At 40.5% G+C, this 17,828-nt stretch overlaps 1 protein-coding gene across 1 annotated transcript in view; it reads right to left on the bottom strand.

The window, feature by feature from the left end:
- Positions 1-5,450: 5,450 nt before the first annotated feature.
- LOC126191289 (uncharacterized) overlaps positions 5,451-17,828 on the bottom strand; it is an 84,155-nt gene continuing 71,777 nt past the window's right edge. The window contains exon 4 of the mRNA XM_049932103.1: positions 5,451-5,790. Coding sequence (XP_049788060.1) covers positions 5,626-5,790 — 165 coding nt within the window. The 3' untranslated portion in view covers positions 5,451-5,625. The remainder of the gene's footprint in view (positions 5,791-17,828) is intronic.

Here is a 17,828-nt window from a genome sequence, read left to right on the forward strand (position 1 = left end):
CAATGACTCCTGCCGTCTGGGTTCAGAGGTCATCCTCAGTTCGTACAGGCGTTTGGCGGAGTTGGTGAAGGCAGAAAGCGTCGCTCGCGGGGTGGAATCTGAGCTAACTATTTGTAGTATCGTTCCCAGAACCGACCGCGGTCCTCTGATTTGGAGCCGAGTAGAAGGCTTAAACCAGAGGCTCAGACGATTCTGCGGAGATCTGGGGTGCAAATTTCTCGACCTCCGCTATCGGGTGGAGAAATGTAGGGTCCCCCTGAATAGGTCACTCGTGCACTATACGCAGGAAGTGGCTACAAGGGTAGCGGAGTACGTGTGGAGTGCACATGTGGGCTTTTTAGGTTAGAGAATTCCCTCCCTAGGCCCGACAAGACGCCTCCTGAGACGCGGCAAGGTAGGAATAGGCATAATGCAACAGGGAATAACAATATTAATGTGCTAATAGTAAACTGCAGGAGCGTCTATAGAAAGGTCCCAGAACTGCTCTCATTAATAAACGGTCACAATGCCCACATAGTACTAGGGACAGAAAGTTGGCTGAAACCAGATGTAAACAGTAATGAAATTCTAAACTCAGATTGGAATGTATACCGCAGAGACAGGCTGGACAGTTAAGGGGGAGGCGTGTTTATAGCGATAAGAAGTGCAATAGTATCGAAGGAAATTGACGGAGATCCGAAATGTGAAATAATTTTGGCGAAGGTCACGGTTAAAGCAGGCTCGGACATGGTAATTGGATGTCTCTATTAGGCCCCCTGGCTCAGCAGCTATTGTGGCTGATCACCTGAAGGATAATTTGGGAAATATTTCGAGTAGATTTCCCCACCATGTTATAGTTCTAGGTGGAGATTTTAATTTGCCAGATATAGACTGGGAGACTCAAACGTTCATAACGCGTGGCAGGAGCAAAGAATCCAGTGAATTTCTTTTAAGTGCTTTATCTGAAAACTACCTTGAGCAGTTAAACAGAGAACCAACTCGTAGCGATAACATATTAGACCTTCTGGTGACAAACAGACCCGAACTATTTGAAACAGTTAACGCAGAACAGGGAATCAGCGATCATAAAGCGGTTACTGCATCGATGATTTCAGCCATAAATAGAAATATTAAAAAACGTAGGAAGATCTTTCTGTTTAGCAACAGTGACAAAAAGCACTTTCAGAGTACCTGACGTCTCAACACAAAAGTTTTGTCTCAAATACAGACAGTGTTGAGGATCAGTGGACAAAGTTCAAAACCATCGTACAATATGCGCTAGATGAATATGTGCCAAACAAGATCGTAAGAGATGGAAAAGAGCCACCGTGGTACAACAACAGAGTTAGAAAACTGCTGCGGAAGCAAAGGGAACTTCACAGCAAACATAAACATAGCCAAAGCCTTGCAGACAAACAAAAATTACGCAAAGCGAAATGTAGTGTGAGGAGGGCTATGCGAGAGGCGTTCAACGAATTCGAAAGTTAAGTTCTATGTGCTGACTTGGCAGAAAATCCTAAGAAATTTTGGTTTTATGACAAAGCGATAGGTGGATCAAAACAAAATGTCCAGACACTCTGCGACCAAATAGGTACTGAAACAGAGGATGACAGACTAAAAGCCGAAATACTAAATGTCTTTTTCCAAAGCTGTTTCTCAGAGGAAGACTGCACTGTAGTTCCTTCTCTAGATTGTCGCACAGATGACAAAATGGTAGATATCGAAATAGACGACAGAGGGATAGAGAAACAATTAAAATCGCTCAAAAGAGGAAAGGCCGCTGGACCTGATGAGATACCAGTTCGATTTTACACAGAGTACGCGAAGGAACTTGCCCCCCTTCTTGCAGCGGTGTACCGTAGGTCTCTAGAAGAGCGTAGCGTTCCAAAGCATTGGAAAAGGGCACAGGTCATCCTTGTTTTCAAGAAGGGACGTCGAATAGATGTGTAGAACTATAGACCTATATCTCTGACGCCTATCAGTTGTAGAATTTTGGAACACGTATTATGTTCGAGTATAATGACTTTTCTGGAGACTAGAAATCTATTCTGTAGGAATCAGCATGGGTTTCGAAAAAGACGGTCGTGTGAAACCCAGCTCGCGCTATTCGTCCGCGAGACTGAGAGGGCCACAGACACGGGTTCCCAGGTAGATGCCGTGTTTCTTGACTGCCGCAAGGCGTTCGATACAGTTCCCCACAGTCGTTTAATGAACAAAGTAAAAGCATATGGACTATCAGACCAATTGTGTGATTGGATTGAAGAGTTCCTAGATAACAGAACGCAGCATGTCATTCTCAATGGAGAGAAGTCTTCCGAAGTAAGAGTGATTTCAGGTGTGCAGCAGGGAAGTGTCGTAGGACCGTTGCCATTCACAATATACATAAATGACCTTATGGATGACATCGGAAGTTCGCTGCGGCTTTTTGCTGATGATGCTGTGGTATATCAGGAGGTTGTAACAATGGAAAATTGTACTGAAATGTAGGAGGATCTGCAGCGAATTGACGCATGATGCAGGGAATGGCAATTGAATCTCAATGTAGACAAGTGTAATGTGCTGCGAATACATAGAAAGAAAGATCCCTTATCATTTAGCTACAATATAGCAGGTCAGCAACTGAAAGCAGTTAATTCCATAAATTATCTGGGAGTATGCATTAGGAGTGATTTAAAATGGAATGTTCATATAAAGTTGATCGTCGGTAAAGCAGATGCCAGACTGAGATTCATTGGAAGAATCCTAAGGAAATGCGATCCGAAAACAAAGGAAGTAGGTTACAGTACGCTTGTTCGCCCACTGCTTGAATACTGCTCAGCAGTGTGAGATCCGTACCAGATAGGGTTGATAGAAGAGATAGAGAAGATCCAACGGAGAGCAGCGCGCTTCTTTACAGGATCATTTAGTAATCGCGAAAGCGTTACGGAGATGATAGATAAACTCCAGTGGAAGACTCTGCAGGAGAGACGCTCAGTAGCTCGGTACGGGCTTTTGTTGAAGTTTCGAGAACGTACCTTCACCGAAGAGTCAAACAGTATAATGCTCCCTCCTACGTATATCTCGTGAAGAGACCACGAGGATAAAATCAGAGAGATTAGAGCCCACACAGAGGCATACCGACAATCCTTCCAATCCTTCTTTCCATGAACAATACGAGACTGGAATAGAAGGGAGAACCGATAGAGGTACTCAAGGTACCCTCCGCCACACACCGTCAGGTGGCTTGCGGAATATGGATGTAGATGTAGATGTAGATGTAGACCATAGGACCATAGTTAAGAGTAATATGACGAGTTTCAGCGACTATTAGGACTGTGTATGTATGAAGAGTAGGAACTATATACTTGGAAGAAGAGCAAAATAACTGTTAACACCAGGGTGTAATTTCTGGAATACCAATTGCCTGTAAATTGTTGAAGTTGCTATCATTTTTGTGTATTTCTACAGATTCCATAAAGAAGCAGGTCTAATGGCTCTTATCTACACCAAGACCCGTGTCGGCGAATTTTACTATGTGGTCAGTCTCACACAGCGAGCGGTTCGCCACGGCCGATTGCTCTACCTGCCCCAATCTGTAATTCTGCTTATAATCGGTGATCCTGGTGTTGATTAATCCTCCAATCATTCCAACACAGACTTTTCCACATGTAGGTGGCATACGGTATATTGTCGACTTTGCACGTGGGTCCCTTTTCTCTTTTTCCGATCCGTGACTCTCTTCGATCTTCTTTGTCAGTTTGCAAAAAATGTTTTTACGCCGTATTTGCGCAATATAAGGCCGATTCTGTCAGTTATTTTTGGAATGTATGGCAGAAAGCCCGTGCCCGATATTTCTTTTTCCGATATGTCACTTCGCCGAGTGTTTGATTATGTGGCATATCTCCTCCTTGGAACGTTTTCTAGGTGTCTCATCTCGCGTCCGAGGTGGTGCTGCTCACACATTCTTCTTGCTAGCGCTGCGAGTGTGTTGATCATGCGTCTTTTCTGACTCGGCTGGTGATTTGGCAGTTTGCGCAGGTATAGGTCTGCGTGACAATGCCAGCAACTCGTGCTGGGGAAACGTTAGAAGAAAAAGTATCGCCGGCCTCTGTGGCCGAGTGGTTCTAGGTGCTTCAGTCCGGAACCGAGCTGCTGCTATGGTCGCAGGTTCGAATCCTGCCTCGGGCATGGATGTGTGTGATGTCCTTAAGTTAGTTAGGTTTAAGTAGTTCTAAGTCTAGGGGACTGATGACCTCAGATGTTAAGTCCCATACTGCTTAGAGCCATTTGAACCATTTGAATTTGAAAAAGTATCAAATAAACATCGACCGAAGAACCCGAGACAGAAGCCAACAGGCAATTTGTCAAAACAGAAACTGCTGCCGCTCCTTACACCCCTGCTCAACCCTGCAACTCCCGCTAGTGTGTCCCAACATCTCATGAACTTTTCTGCTACACATCCACATTAACATATATTTTTTTAACACTTAATGTATCCTTTCTATAAAAGAGAAACTGCTTTTCCTCCACTCGACTCAGTGACTGTCAGTAGTGTATTCGAACATTGCAGCAATTTTTCTCCTACCTATCCACCTTAACTTACTTTCATTTACACGTAATATATCCTGTAAATGAAACCGAAACTGCTACTGTTCCTCGCGCATCCCCTGCCGGTAGTGTACTCGAAAATTTCAGGAGTTTTTCTGCTAGTAATCAACAATACCCTACATTTATTCATACTTTATGTACCTTTTGCATAAAACAGAAACTGCTCCTGCTTCTGACGTGTCTACTCAACTAAGAGTCTGATGTTCGTGTATCGAAATATATTAGGAAATTTTCTCCTACTCATCCACATTAACTTAAATTTATTCACACTTTATGTGAGCTGACACACCTTGCTCCAAATGGAAATTCTGTCTCCTGAATGCTCCAACGACGAAACTTTACCAGTCACAGCAGTGTCGTAAGCATACACTTTTGGATTTTAGCTCATCCTTTCTGAAAGTAACAGATCTTTCCTAAATAGTGAAGAAGAAAGATGGTCCCAGGTCACCAGCAAATGGTCCATTTAACCTTACCTTTGTCTTGAAAAACACTTTCTGTCGAAAAATAGCGATATAGTGTGATCCATTATCTGCAGAAACCTTTGCTTATCATTCGTGTGGGAATATTAATCTCTGCTACTTTTTTATGGAACTAGAAATTCCAATATAGATCTTCTTGTTTATCGTACATGGAAGTACTTTTTATTGCTAAAGGAAAGAAAGTTTCCCTTATTAGACCTTCTACTGTGGAACTAACACGAAAAATAACTGCGAATATTTTGTAGCCAGTAAACAGAAACATTTTTTCATATTTTCACAAAGTTAACACGTTTCACTCCATATCCTCATTTTCTGAGATACACGTGACGAAAAACGCTGTAAAAACAATATAACATAGTATTCTGGACAAAAATAAATATAGCCATTATGCTGTAAATCACATACATATATTTTGCAAAAACCTGCACAATATAATGTTTTTGTTTTCAATAACAAGCGTGTCATTACTTCTTAAATTTTTCCATGAAAAAATTCTTAAACTCCCTTAGTTTATGGACTAAACTTCGATGAAACATTTAAAAAACTAATGGCTTATCACATTTATGAGATTATTAAAAGATCAGACCAAGGGAAGGCCGGTGTCTATTTCGACTTCCACCTTCTGACACCCAACTATCTTTTCATTGTCAATGGCGACATTTTTCAGCTTCCAGAAACCGTCGATTGCTGGAATGCGCGAGAAGCTTTCGGCATCGAATTCTGCATCCACCATCTTGTACACACCCTGAAACGAAAGATATTTTACAGCTATCAGTGTAATTATTAATCCTTTTATAGATTTTCACCAAAAATACATAGCTAATGAAATGAATGTACTAAAGTTCTGTTACGAATAACTTGTTTCTGTTTCGATAACTCTTATGAAAAGCCTTGAAATCTAAAAGAAAATAGTACAAAATACTTTTCAATCAATTTTTGGGTTGGTAGTTGTAGTCTGTTGTACACTCTCTTTCCCTGTTGTCTTTATCAACATCTGTTTTCATGCTGGGCTACAAGTTTTCTGGTTTAATAACCCTGTAAAGTTCCTTGTTAATAATAATTCCATCAGATAAGGTGAGTAGTTTTTCTTTCCTGGAAGTAGTTCATCCTTCGAAAAAGTTTATGATCACGAAATCAAGAAATTTAATAGGAGCTAAATAGGAAACAATGCTGAATCTTTGCAACACCATGCCCATGCTATTACACCTGTAAGTGAGTCCCCAGCAACAGAATTCAGGCAAGAGAAATGATGTTCCCTAGTCGTTTGTAGATACAATAAGGAGAGACGAAATATAAAACTAGGATATACGACAAGGTCTTAACATCAATGACGTAAGTAAAAAAGTGATGATATGTCACAAGGAGTCAAAGTCGCACATGGAATGGATAATCCATGTATGTTTTTCAAGAGTACTGTAGATATAGCAACCCAGACACTTCCACAACTTGCACACGCCGAGGACCTGATAACAAGCATGAATAAGTGATATCTCAACAGCTTAGATGACGATGACAGTGACTCATAGTCCGCAACTGTTGGTCTAGTATTTAGTGTCACTGGCTCTAGACTGCGGAGTCACGGTTCGATCGTCACCAGGGTAGATTTTCTTTGGTCGGGGACTGGGCGTTTCTATTGTCCTGATCATTTCATTTCACATTCATCACAAAGGCGTGCAAGTCGCTGAAGTGGCGTCAAATAAGTGTAGAAACACTTGCTCTAGGTAGCCTAAAACCTCAGCTGGGGTCTCCCGTCCAATAATGCTACGTGACCATTTCACTTCATACATTATTAATTAGATTTAGCACGTAGATCCGAACAGCTCACATACAGCAACGCATAGTAGTAATACACAATGCACACTATACTGTTTGCGGCGGGAAGGTCGATTATAAAAGACGACAATTACATCTTGTGCTGTCTGTACCAGGAATGTCCATCATAAAAGAAAAAAATTACATCTTATGCTACTTTTGGCTGGAAGATCAATTTCAAGGACAAGGGCAAAAAATCAACATAAAAAGAGATATGTTTCGTTCGTGTATAACAGTTTTCTAAAAAGCGTTTATTTTTCGTTGAGAGCAAGTTGGAAAATGACTTTTGACAACTTTTATACAACACTGAAACATTTGTAACTTTATTACGATTATTTTGTCTATGCGTTGACTGTAGTGTGTGGACACCAAGGGATTTTACGCGTAGTATGTTGTTTAGTGTTGCGTCGTTTAGTCCCAAAGACAGTAAAAAAATCCATCTCGCCCCAGCGGAGCCTCCTAGAGCATTGTATTTGTGGTACAGATCTCATACTTGAAGCTGGTCCGTTGCCTACATTAAATAGGGAAGACCAGAGGATTAAACCATTACGACCCTTGGGAAGGCTGTTTTTAAGGCTTCTGGGAAAGATATTACCAAATTAAGCATTACTCTGGAATGCTTCTTCAGCGAAAATATTTTGCAGCTATGTATCTTAGAATGGGAAAATAGTGTGTTACTCAAGCGCAAAGCGCAAAGGAAGTGACATGTAGTGGTACAGGGTACCCTCTGCCAAGCGCCATACGCTGGCATGCGGAGCATCTGTGTAGATGTATATGCAGAACTCAAGTTGTTGTTAAGTAAATCGATTAATGAAACTATAAACCTGGGCTCGCCAGTCAGGTGTGAAGACTCATATGGACCATTTTTTTTAAGATCACCAGGAAAAACAAAAGATCACAATACAGATAAACAAGATAGCAGCTCTATGTGTAGGAGGAACACACGAATGAGTGATTCCAGTCTTACCTCGAAAACATGATACAAAAGGAAGAGAGAGCTCTCACGACTGCTGATCGTATGTTTTTGATAACGCAGTTGTCAGACAAGAAGCATATAAGATTAGTTGATACTCAGGGTAGTGTGCTGGGTCCAGTTCTATTCTTAATAGACATTAATGACTTTCCAGATAGTATTAGACAGGGAGGAAAAGTTCTTGGATAAAAAGTTCTCTTTGCTGTGGCAGCAACATCATAGTCACTGATAAAAACCGGAGCTCCTAACACAGAAAGCAGATGAAACCCTTAAGGATATTTAGGATTGAGCTGTACGCAGTACATTAACACTGAACTCAAAGAAAGCGAACAACATGCAGTTTAGCATAAACAGGGAAAAAAATGCTGTCAGGTTAAACACAGATGATAAATCTACAGATTGTGTAACAAAAACAAAATTTTTAAGGATGATATTGAGTGTCAATTCATATGAAATCAACTCGCTTCGGTACTAGTAAAAAGAAAATCATCAACATTTTATGCTCTTAGGGTTTTATAATCAGTTAATAACAGCCGATGTCTTGTGGTTCCATACTATTCTTACCTACACTCAGTTCTTAGCTATAGGATTCTTTTTTGGAGCTTTAAGGCTCAAAACATAGACACAATTTTTAAACTGTAGAAAACGAGAAGTAGTAGCTGGGCTCGTTGTAAACAGTTATCTAAAAAACTGGACATCCTTACTGCACCAGTTGAGTACATCTCCCAATCTGTGGTGCATATCAAGGAAAACATTACTAAATATTTCATAAACAATGAAGGAAAAACAAAAAACTCAAAACATCATTTTATACAAAAAAATAAAATTTCGTAATATACTGCCCAAAGCAATGTAAGAGATTACTAAATTATGTGTGCTCAAAAACGCAGCTAAAACTTTCTTCATAAGTAAATCACACTACACAATGATAGAGGACTGAGATTAGTGGTTAATAATGAAACGGGATAACTCCACACCCCGCAACTCGCATTTCAATACATGATCACGGTTTACAGCTATTTCATTAAAATCATATGTCAAGATCTAAAGTGCATGATAGTACGCCTTCACGCTCTACTGATTTTAGCATCTCAATCATCATTTGACAAGCCATCCTGGACTTACTTTTCAGCATAATAATGCCCGCCCACAACATGGGAGCTTCCTACTACACGTCTTTGTGCTTGCCAAACCCCACTTTGGTCAGAAATGCTGCTGGATCGCTCCCCAGATGAGAAACTTTGGGGCATTATGGGCAGTACCCTCCAACGATCTCGAGATTCTGACAACATAATGCGCCAATTGGACAGAATCTGGCATGATATCCCTCAGGAAGACATCCAGCAACTCTGTCATTGTCAAGCCGAACAGTTGCTAGTGGATCAACGTGTTATTGACTTGCTCAGTTTGGGAAACTCTTTGTCTTGAATAAACCATCCAATTTTCTCTGAAACTGTTTATATGTACATGTACATCACATCTACCGATTTCTGTCCTATTCGGAGTCGTTCTTTTGTCTTGGAGGGTATTAGACGCCCTCCCATCCCCCACCCTCTGCCCCCCTCATCCCTGGAAGACATCATTCTAATACCGTGTAATACCCCTTCTAGACTTTATAATGGCCTCAACTGGGCGAGGAAGAGAGTCCAGGTTTCTTCAGGTGTATCATGTCAAGCCACTTATCAATGATTATATCGCGTGGAGATAGCAGACAGTGAAGTAATAGATTGCAACATCCCGCCTGCTATTCCAAATAGTCCCAGACATTTTGAATTGACTTAAGATCGACTGATTTAGCGGACCATTCGAGATGCGACAAGGTGCCTGTGTGACTGTCAAAGTAGGAATGTATGTCTGTGGTGCTGTGAACATAGCTGTTGTAATTTTGGTAGTATCCACTGCATACTCAGCATCGTGAACATGTAGAATATAAGGGGGACACTTGGCCACAAGAAGCTTGAATGAGCAGACCCAAGTCAAGGTACGAAAAACAGCCCCAAAACATCACAGCATCACCTCCGATGTGAGCGACCCCCTCCACAGACACAGCCGCATCGGGCCGTCAGTACACTCGTCGCGTTGTATCATTTGAAAAGAGGCAAAATCGCGACTCTTCGGCCCACACTGTACTACTGTCCCATTTCTGTATTGATTGGCGTTTTGAGGACGAGCAGTCTGATATGCTGCTGCGAGCAATGACCTTTCGCGAGGTACGGAACTTCATTCGTCCATTGCATGCGCATCTCGTCGAAATGATCTCCCACAAACTGGATGAGATGGACCGTAGATATAAATATAAAAGGAGTGAGCATTCGGATGCGCGTAACGAGGATTCCGCCTGTAGTATCTCCTACAGCTCAAGTCACGTGATTTGGGACGGCGCATTTTAGCCCGTGTAACGCTTAGTTTATTCTGTTATTACTTCACTTGTACAGAGAGATCATCTTCAGAAATACCGTGAAATCTCGCATACGTGTTTTACGGACATCTTAACGATCTAATACCAGGAACTGAAATTGGCTTAAAGATGGGAAGAGCAATGATATTGTGCTTTTTCGTCACAGCATCTTAGCTCATATTTCACTTTATCTAAGCTTTTTTTCGATAACAGGATACGAAGTGACAGCCAACAATATTTTTTTTTACGTTTTCTGTTTCACTTGTTCATATTGTCTAATCTATGTTCTAATTAATTATGTTACAATGACACTGTAGCCGGCCCCAAAGTTTCACGAAGGAACAACGTATTTGGAAATATGAAACAGTTACAGTAAAACGGTAAATGATTTGCACCACCTGCTTGTCGATTATTATTTTCAGTTTTTCCTTATTTTCCCTCCTACCTTTTATGGAGAAGTAAAATATTTATACTATTTTTCGCCGTCTCATCAGAAAAATAAAACCATACATTACGTAAAAAAATACAGGTTCAATGCTCAAATTTTGGAGTAATAAAAGAACTGACAGTCAATAATTGTTTGTTTCAGGTTTTCTATTGCATTGATTCATATTGTGGAATCTGTTCTAATTAACTGCGTTACAATGGCAGGTGTATAGAAAACTGTCTCATGTAGAAACAGATAAACTCAAGGGTTTGACAACCTGCATAAATTGGAGAAAATTAATCATACTGACAGTATAAATTTTATCTGTATATGAACATAGCACCAATATGTATACCTGACTGGCTGTTTTCTCAGACACACTTGCGGATTTATCTATCACTTGTTTCGTAGGCACATGGCCATAAAGTCGCAGAAATTATCTCTGCAGTACGAGACTTTGTAATACGTGTCGATATCATTTACAATCACCCATTTGTTGTACACACGTATGAAAAGGAACTGGCATCCTTCCACATACTTCTGTTTACATCCCTAGCAACGACCGTACTGCACCATAGCTGTCACTAAAACTCAAATGTGCAGAAACGTATATAAAACAAGGCCAGTACGGGTAATATTCGAGTTTCGCTGTTATCGCAAATTGTAGACAAGCAGCGCTGTTCCAAAATCACGTGACTAGCGCGGTTTGATGTTGAGAATGTGCACACTGGACTATACTCACCCCATAGACATCAGATGGACCTCCGATTCATCTCTGTCTTTGACAAGGCCTACCACTCGTGTCCAGCGCCTGTCGGTTAACATCTTTTTTACGTCCGCTGTTCTTACGCCATGTTACGTGGTTGCGAATGGTACATCATTCTTGGGGACGGATTGGGGACGGGGGCCGGGGTTTAGGGGCCACTCAAAGAGAAATTCAATTTTCACGAACCCAAGGCTGCTGATAGAAGGTTACCACTTACACATTCTGAATTTACATATTATAAGGGCTTCATATTAAAAGGGTTTCTTTTTTTTATGGGGTTGAGAATTTTGTCCAGTTTTCCCGATCGGACTCCATGTCGGCGTCAGTGATCCACAGAAGAGACTATCATACTAAAGCATATAACAAGGAACTACATTTGTAGGCAAAAGGACGTTGTTTAAACACTGATATGATATCGAATTATAATTCTTATTACTCGCCATACAAGTGAGGAAACAAGAATGAAATAAATTACTTATCTCACATCAGACGACTCAAAAGCAAAACCATTTCTACTAAAACAAATAACGGAACGAGCTTCCTCCGTGAATCTCACTGACAACATTAAGTATGACACGAAGTGCTGACATCAAGTGTCGGGCTGTCACATTTACAGGCTTATATAAATTTGGTAACAAACTTATTTCATTTATGTGATCATTTTAGAACTAAGTTCTTATACTGATTCAAATATTGTCATTAATTTTGTATCGACTTTAGCTAGCATACACAAACCTCTGCACTGGTGTGACTGTTACTAATCAATAGTTGAACATAAAACATAAACAATTCTCATTTTGTATTTCCAGAATACCTTTCATAAGAAGTGAAATTAGCTTTTCATTTGTGTTTATGGAATGGAAATTTTCCAGCTAATAATCTTCATGATACAAGCAACTTTATAAAAAGCATTGTTATCGAACATATTTTATGAATCACCATCCTAAAAGCTAAAAGTCGTATAGAGCATTATATTACAGTGTGAGAGGAGCGAACTAATAGGCCTACGTAATTCCGTGACGTGAGCATGTAATCAATAAATGTTCTGTATCTAATAATGGATAACGTAACCAGTAATTGTTAAATCATATATGAGTGAGATACTAAAAGGTATCAGATAGATTATATAATGGTAAGACAGAGATTTAGGAACCAGATTTTAAACTGTAAGACATTTCCAGGGGCAGATGTGGACTCTGACCACAATCTATTGGTTATGAACTATAGATTAAAACTGAAGATACTGCAAAAAGGTGGGAATTTAAGGAGATGGGACCTGGATAAACTGAAAGAACCGGAGGTTGTACAGAGTTTCAGGGAGAGCATAAGGAAACAATTGACAGGAATGGGGGAAAGAAATGTAGTAGAAGAAGAATGGGTAGCTTTGAGGGATGAAATAGTGAAGGCAGCAGAAAATCAAAGACGAGGGCTAGTAGAAACCCTTGGGCAACAGAAGAAATATTGAATTTAATTGATGAAAGGAGAAAATATAAAAATGCAGCAAATGAAGCAGGCAAAAAGGAATACAAACGTATCAAAAATGAGATCGACAGGAAGTGTAAAATGGCTAAGCAGGGATGGTTGGAGGACAAATGTAAGGATGTAGAGGCTTATCTCACTAGGGATAAGATAGATACTGCCTACAGGAAAATTAAAGAGACCTTTGGAGAAAGGAGAACCTCTTTGCATGAATATCAAGAGTTTCGATGGAAACCCAGTTCTAAGCAAAGAAGGGAAAACAGAAAGGTGGAAGGAGTATATAGAGGGTCTATACAAGGGAGATGTTCTTGAGGACAATATTATGGAAATGGAAGAGGATGTAGATGAACATGCAATGGGAGATATGATAGTGCGTGAAGAGTTTGACAGAGCACTGAAAGACCTGAGGCGAAACAAGGCCCCCAGAGTAGACAACATTCCATTAGAACTACTGACAGCCTTGGGAGAGCCAGTCCTGAAGATGTATGAGACAGGCGAAATACCCTCAGACTTCAAGAAGAATATAATAATTCCAATCCCAAAGAAAGCAGGTGTTGACAGATGTGAAAATTACCGAACTATCAGTTTAATAAGTCACAGCTGCAAAATACTAACGCGAATTCTATACAGACGAATGGAAAAACTAGTAGAAGCCGACCTCAGGGAAGATCAGTTTGGATTCCGTAGAAATGGTGGAACACGTGAGGCAATACTGACCCTACGAATTATCTTAGAAGAAGGATTAAGGAAAGGCAAACCTACGTTTCTAGCATTTGTAGACTTAGAGAAAGCTTTTGACAATGTTGATTGGAATACTCTCTTTCAAATTCTGAAGGTGGCAGGGGTAAAATACAGGGAGCGAAAGGCTATTTACAATTTGCACAAAAACCAGATGGAAGTTATATGAGTCGAGGGGTATGAAAGGGAAGCAGTGGTTAGGAAGGGAGTGAGACAGGGTTGTAGCCTATTGCCGATGTTATTCAATCTGTATATTGAGCAAGCAATAAAGAAAACAAAAGTTCGGAGTAGGTATTAAAATCCATGGAGAAGAAATAAAAACGTTAAGGTTCGCCGATGACATTGTACTTCTGTCAGAGACAGCAAAGGACTTGGAAGAGCAGTTGAACGGAATGGACAGTGTCTTGAAAGGAGGGTATAAGATGAACATCAACAAAAGCAAAACGAGGATAATGGAATGTAGTCGAATTAAGTCGGGTGATGCTGAGGGAATTAGATTAGGAAATGAGACACTTAAAGTAGTAAAGGAGTTTTGCTATTTGGGGAGCAAAAAACTGATGATGGTCGAAGTAGAGAGGATATAACATGTAGACTGGCAATGGCAAGGAAAGCGTTTCTGAAGAAGAGAAATTTGTTAACATCGAGTATAGATTTAAATGTCAGGAAGTCGTTTCTGAAAGTATTTGTATGGAGTGTAGCCATGTATGGAAGTGAAACGTGGACGATAAATAGTTTAGATAAGAAGAGAACAGAAGCTTTCGAAATGTGGTGCTACAGAAGAATGCTGAAGATTAGATGGGTAGATCACATAACTAATGAGGAGGTGTTGAATAGAATTGGGGAGAAGCGGAGCTTCTGGCACAACTTGACTAGAAGAAGGGATCGGTTGGTAGGATATGTTCTGAGACATCGAGGGATCACAAATTTAGTGTTGGAGGGCAGCGTGGAGGGTAAAAATCGTAGAGGGAGACCAAGAGATGAATACACTAAGCAGATACAGAAGGATGTAGGCTGCAGTATGTACTGGGAGATGAAGAAGCTTGCACAGGATAGAGTAGTATGGAGAGCTGCATCAAACCAGTCTCAGGACTGAAGACCACAACAACAACATGAGTGACGAATCAGATATCAGGGTCTCAGTTTCTCGGCAGTTTATGTGAGCCACTTTTGTCACAATTTTTTAATCGTATCGTGCAATAAACATGTAATTCTAAAAGAGAAACATGTATCAACCTGAATTTCTTGATATTTGTCTTGGCACTACACTGCCAAGAACTGAGCAAGTTGTAGCAAATTATAGTCAAGCAGATACTCATTAAATCTTTTGCAGCCACTGCAGCATCGGAGATCACCCAGGAACGAAGATGAGTAGGGGGTTGTTGTTAACTGTTACACCCTGCTATATTTCAAACAACGGAACGGTTATGTATATTAGAACTAGTTTGACTACTTTTCGACAGTTCAAGGTAAAAAATATGCAACGGCCGCTTTTCCCGTCCTGACCACCTTGCCACACATTCCCCAACAGAACTTTCTATTAATTGGTAACGTCCATAAATTTGTATGTTGTATTAATTAATAAAAGTGATTGAAAAATGAGACACAATCACAATTGTTTTGAATGGCATTTTCCTTTTACTCATTGCATTGCACTGCAACAGTCTTAATTTGACTGCATATTAATTGGTACAAACATGTACCACATCTGAAGATGAGCGTCTCTACAAGGTGTTCGGAAATTCCCCGTTACTAATTTCTGGGTTTTGTAAAGGAGAGTGAGTACATAATATTTTGAATACGACTCCATGTTCGGAAACGTACCGTTTCCGTTCTACGACGGTTTCAGTTCAGTTGTTTGACTCATCCTCTTCTGCTTGAGGAACTGAATTACGGGTGACGTAGTACAATTATTATGTAACGAAACATTCATTTACCACTTAAGCACAGTTTTTTGTATTAAAACTGAAACATTACGTGTTTACACTGTACCAAAAAAGCAAAACCAGCACTCTGTATGTACAGAACAGTACTGATGCATTACAACAGTGGCTCGATATGGCGACCACCACCACTGTTACATACACTGTACCTACAAAGCATGTCCTGGTACGCACTCTCCATCGTACAATGGCGTCTCTTCAATTTCTGTTGTAGCAACCAGAACTCGTGCCGGTACATTTTCCTCTGTCTAAACAGGAGCCTCGCAAATTAAACTTTGCTTACGACCCCAAAAGGTAAACGTTAAGTGACATCATGTATCCGTCTAACATAGTACATATCTTTCTCTGTACCCTATTGCTTACCAGGACGAGCAACTCTGAAACTTTTCTCTTTCCCTTAGCAGACGTCGATGTGTTACATATCTGAACTGAAACCGTCTTAGAACTGAAACTGTTGTGTCCCAACTTGAGTTCCTATTCAAAATACAGGGTGATTCAAAAAGAATACCACAACTTTAAAAATGTGTATTTAATGAAAGAAACATAATATAACCTTCTGTTGTACATCATTACAAAGAGTATTTAAAAAGGTTTTTTTTTTCACTCAAAAACAAGTTCAGAGATGTTCAATATGGCCCCCTCCAGACACTCGAGCAATATCAACCCGATACTCCAACTCGTTCCACACTCTCTGTAGCATATCAGGCGTAACAGTTTGGATAGCTGCTGTTATTTCTCGTTTCAAATCATCAATGGTGGCTGGGAGAGGTGGCCGAAACATCATATCCTTAACATACCCCCATAAGAAAAAATAGCAGGGGGTAAGATCAGGGCTTCTTGGAGGCCAGTGATGAAGTGCTCTGTCACGGGCCGCCTGGCAGCCGATCCATCGCTTGTGCTTGAACCAATTTCAGACGATAAGGTTTCATAACTAACCTTTTTCGTAGGACTCTCCATACAGTTGATTGTGGAATTTGCAGCTCTCTGCTAGCTCTGCGAGTCGATTTTCCTGGGCTGCGAACAGATGCTTGCTGGATGCGTGCTACATTTTCATCACTCGTTCTCGGCCGTCCAGAACTTTTCCCTTTGCACAAACACCCATTCTCTGTAAACTGTTTATACCAACCTTTAATACACCACCTATCAGGAGGTTTAACACCATACTTCGTTCGAAATGCACGCTGAACAACTGTCGTCGATTCACTTCTGCTGTACTCAATAACACAAAAAGCTTTCTGTTGAGCGGTCGCCATCTTAGCATCAACTGACGCTGACGCCTAGTCAACAGCACCTCAAGCGAACAAATGTACAACTAAATGAAACTTTATAGCTCCCTTAATTCGCTGACAGATAGTGCTTAGCTCTGCCTTTTGTCGTTGCAGAGTTTTAAATTCCTAAAGTTGTGGTATTCTTTTTGAATCACCCTGTATTATGTACTCACTCCACTCTACAAGTCTTAGAAATTTGTAACGAGAATTTCCGGAGAAACTGTATAACTCATATCCACAAATTTATGTGTTCAAATGTTCAAATGTGTGTGAAATCTTATGAGACTTAACTGCTAAGGTCATCAGTCCCTAAGCTTACACACTACTTAACCTAAATTATCCTAAGGACAAACACACACCCATGCCCGAGGGAGTACTCGAACCTCCGCCGGGAGAAATTTATATTACTTCCGTTTGACATAGATACCGTAGCAACTGATCTGTGCTAGATGTGCACGCTCGTGAGTTGGTAGCACTGGAAGAGAAACGATAAAACATTCACCTTACACTTCTATTAATTCTGAAGTGGCTGCACTACAACCCACCCACCCCATCACGTAAGCGGCTAATTCTACTTAGCTCCCGGCCGAATTCACCACCATCAATTAAAATTAAACACATCTTAAAATATTATTGTCTCACTAAGTATTTTTGTTTCTTACTATGCAAGAAACATACACTGGGGTAGCGATTTTCACGTATACAGATGGCGGTAGTATAGCGTACACAAGGTATAAAAGGCCAGTGCATGGCGGAGCTGTCATTTGTACTCAGGCGATTCAAGTGAATAGGTTTCCGGCGCAATTAACGCTGCACGATTTAAATTAAAAGACTTTTGAATACGGAATGGTAGTTAGAGCTAGATGCATAGGACATTCAGTTTCGGAAATAGGAAATTCAGTATTCCGAGATCCATAATGTCCAGAGTTTGCGGAGAATACCAAATTTCAAGCATTACCTCTCACCACGGACAACGCAGTGG

The sequence above is a fragment of the Schistocerca cancellata genome, chromosome 6, assembly GCF_023864275.1.
Source record: "Schistocerca cancellata isolate TAMUIC-IGC-003103 chromosome 6, iqSchCanc2.1, whole genome shotgun sequence".
Taxonomy (NCBI): domain Eukaryota; kingdom Metazoa; phylum Arthropoda; class Insecta; order Orthoptera; family Acrididae; genus Schistocerca; species Schistocerca cancellata.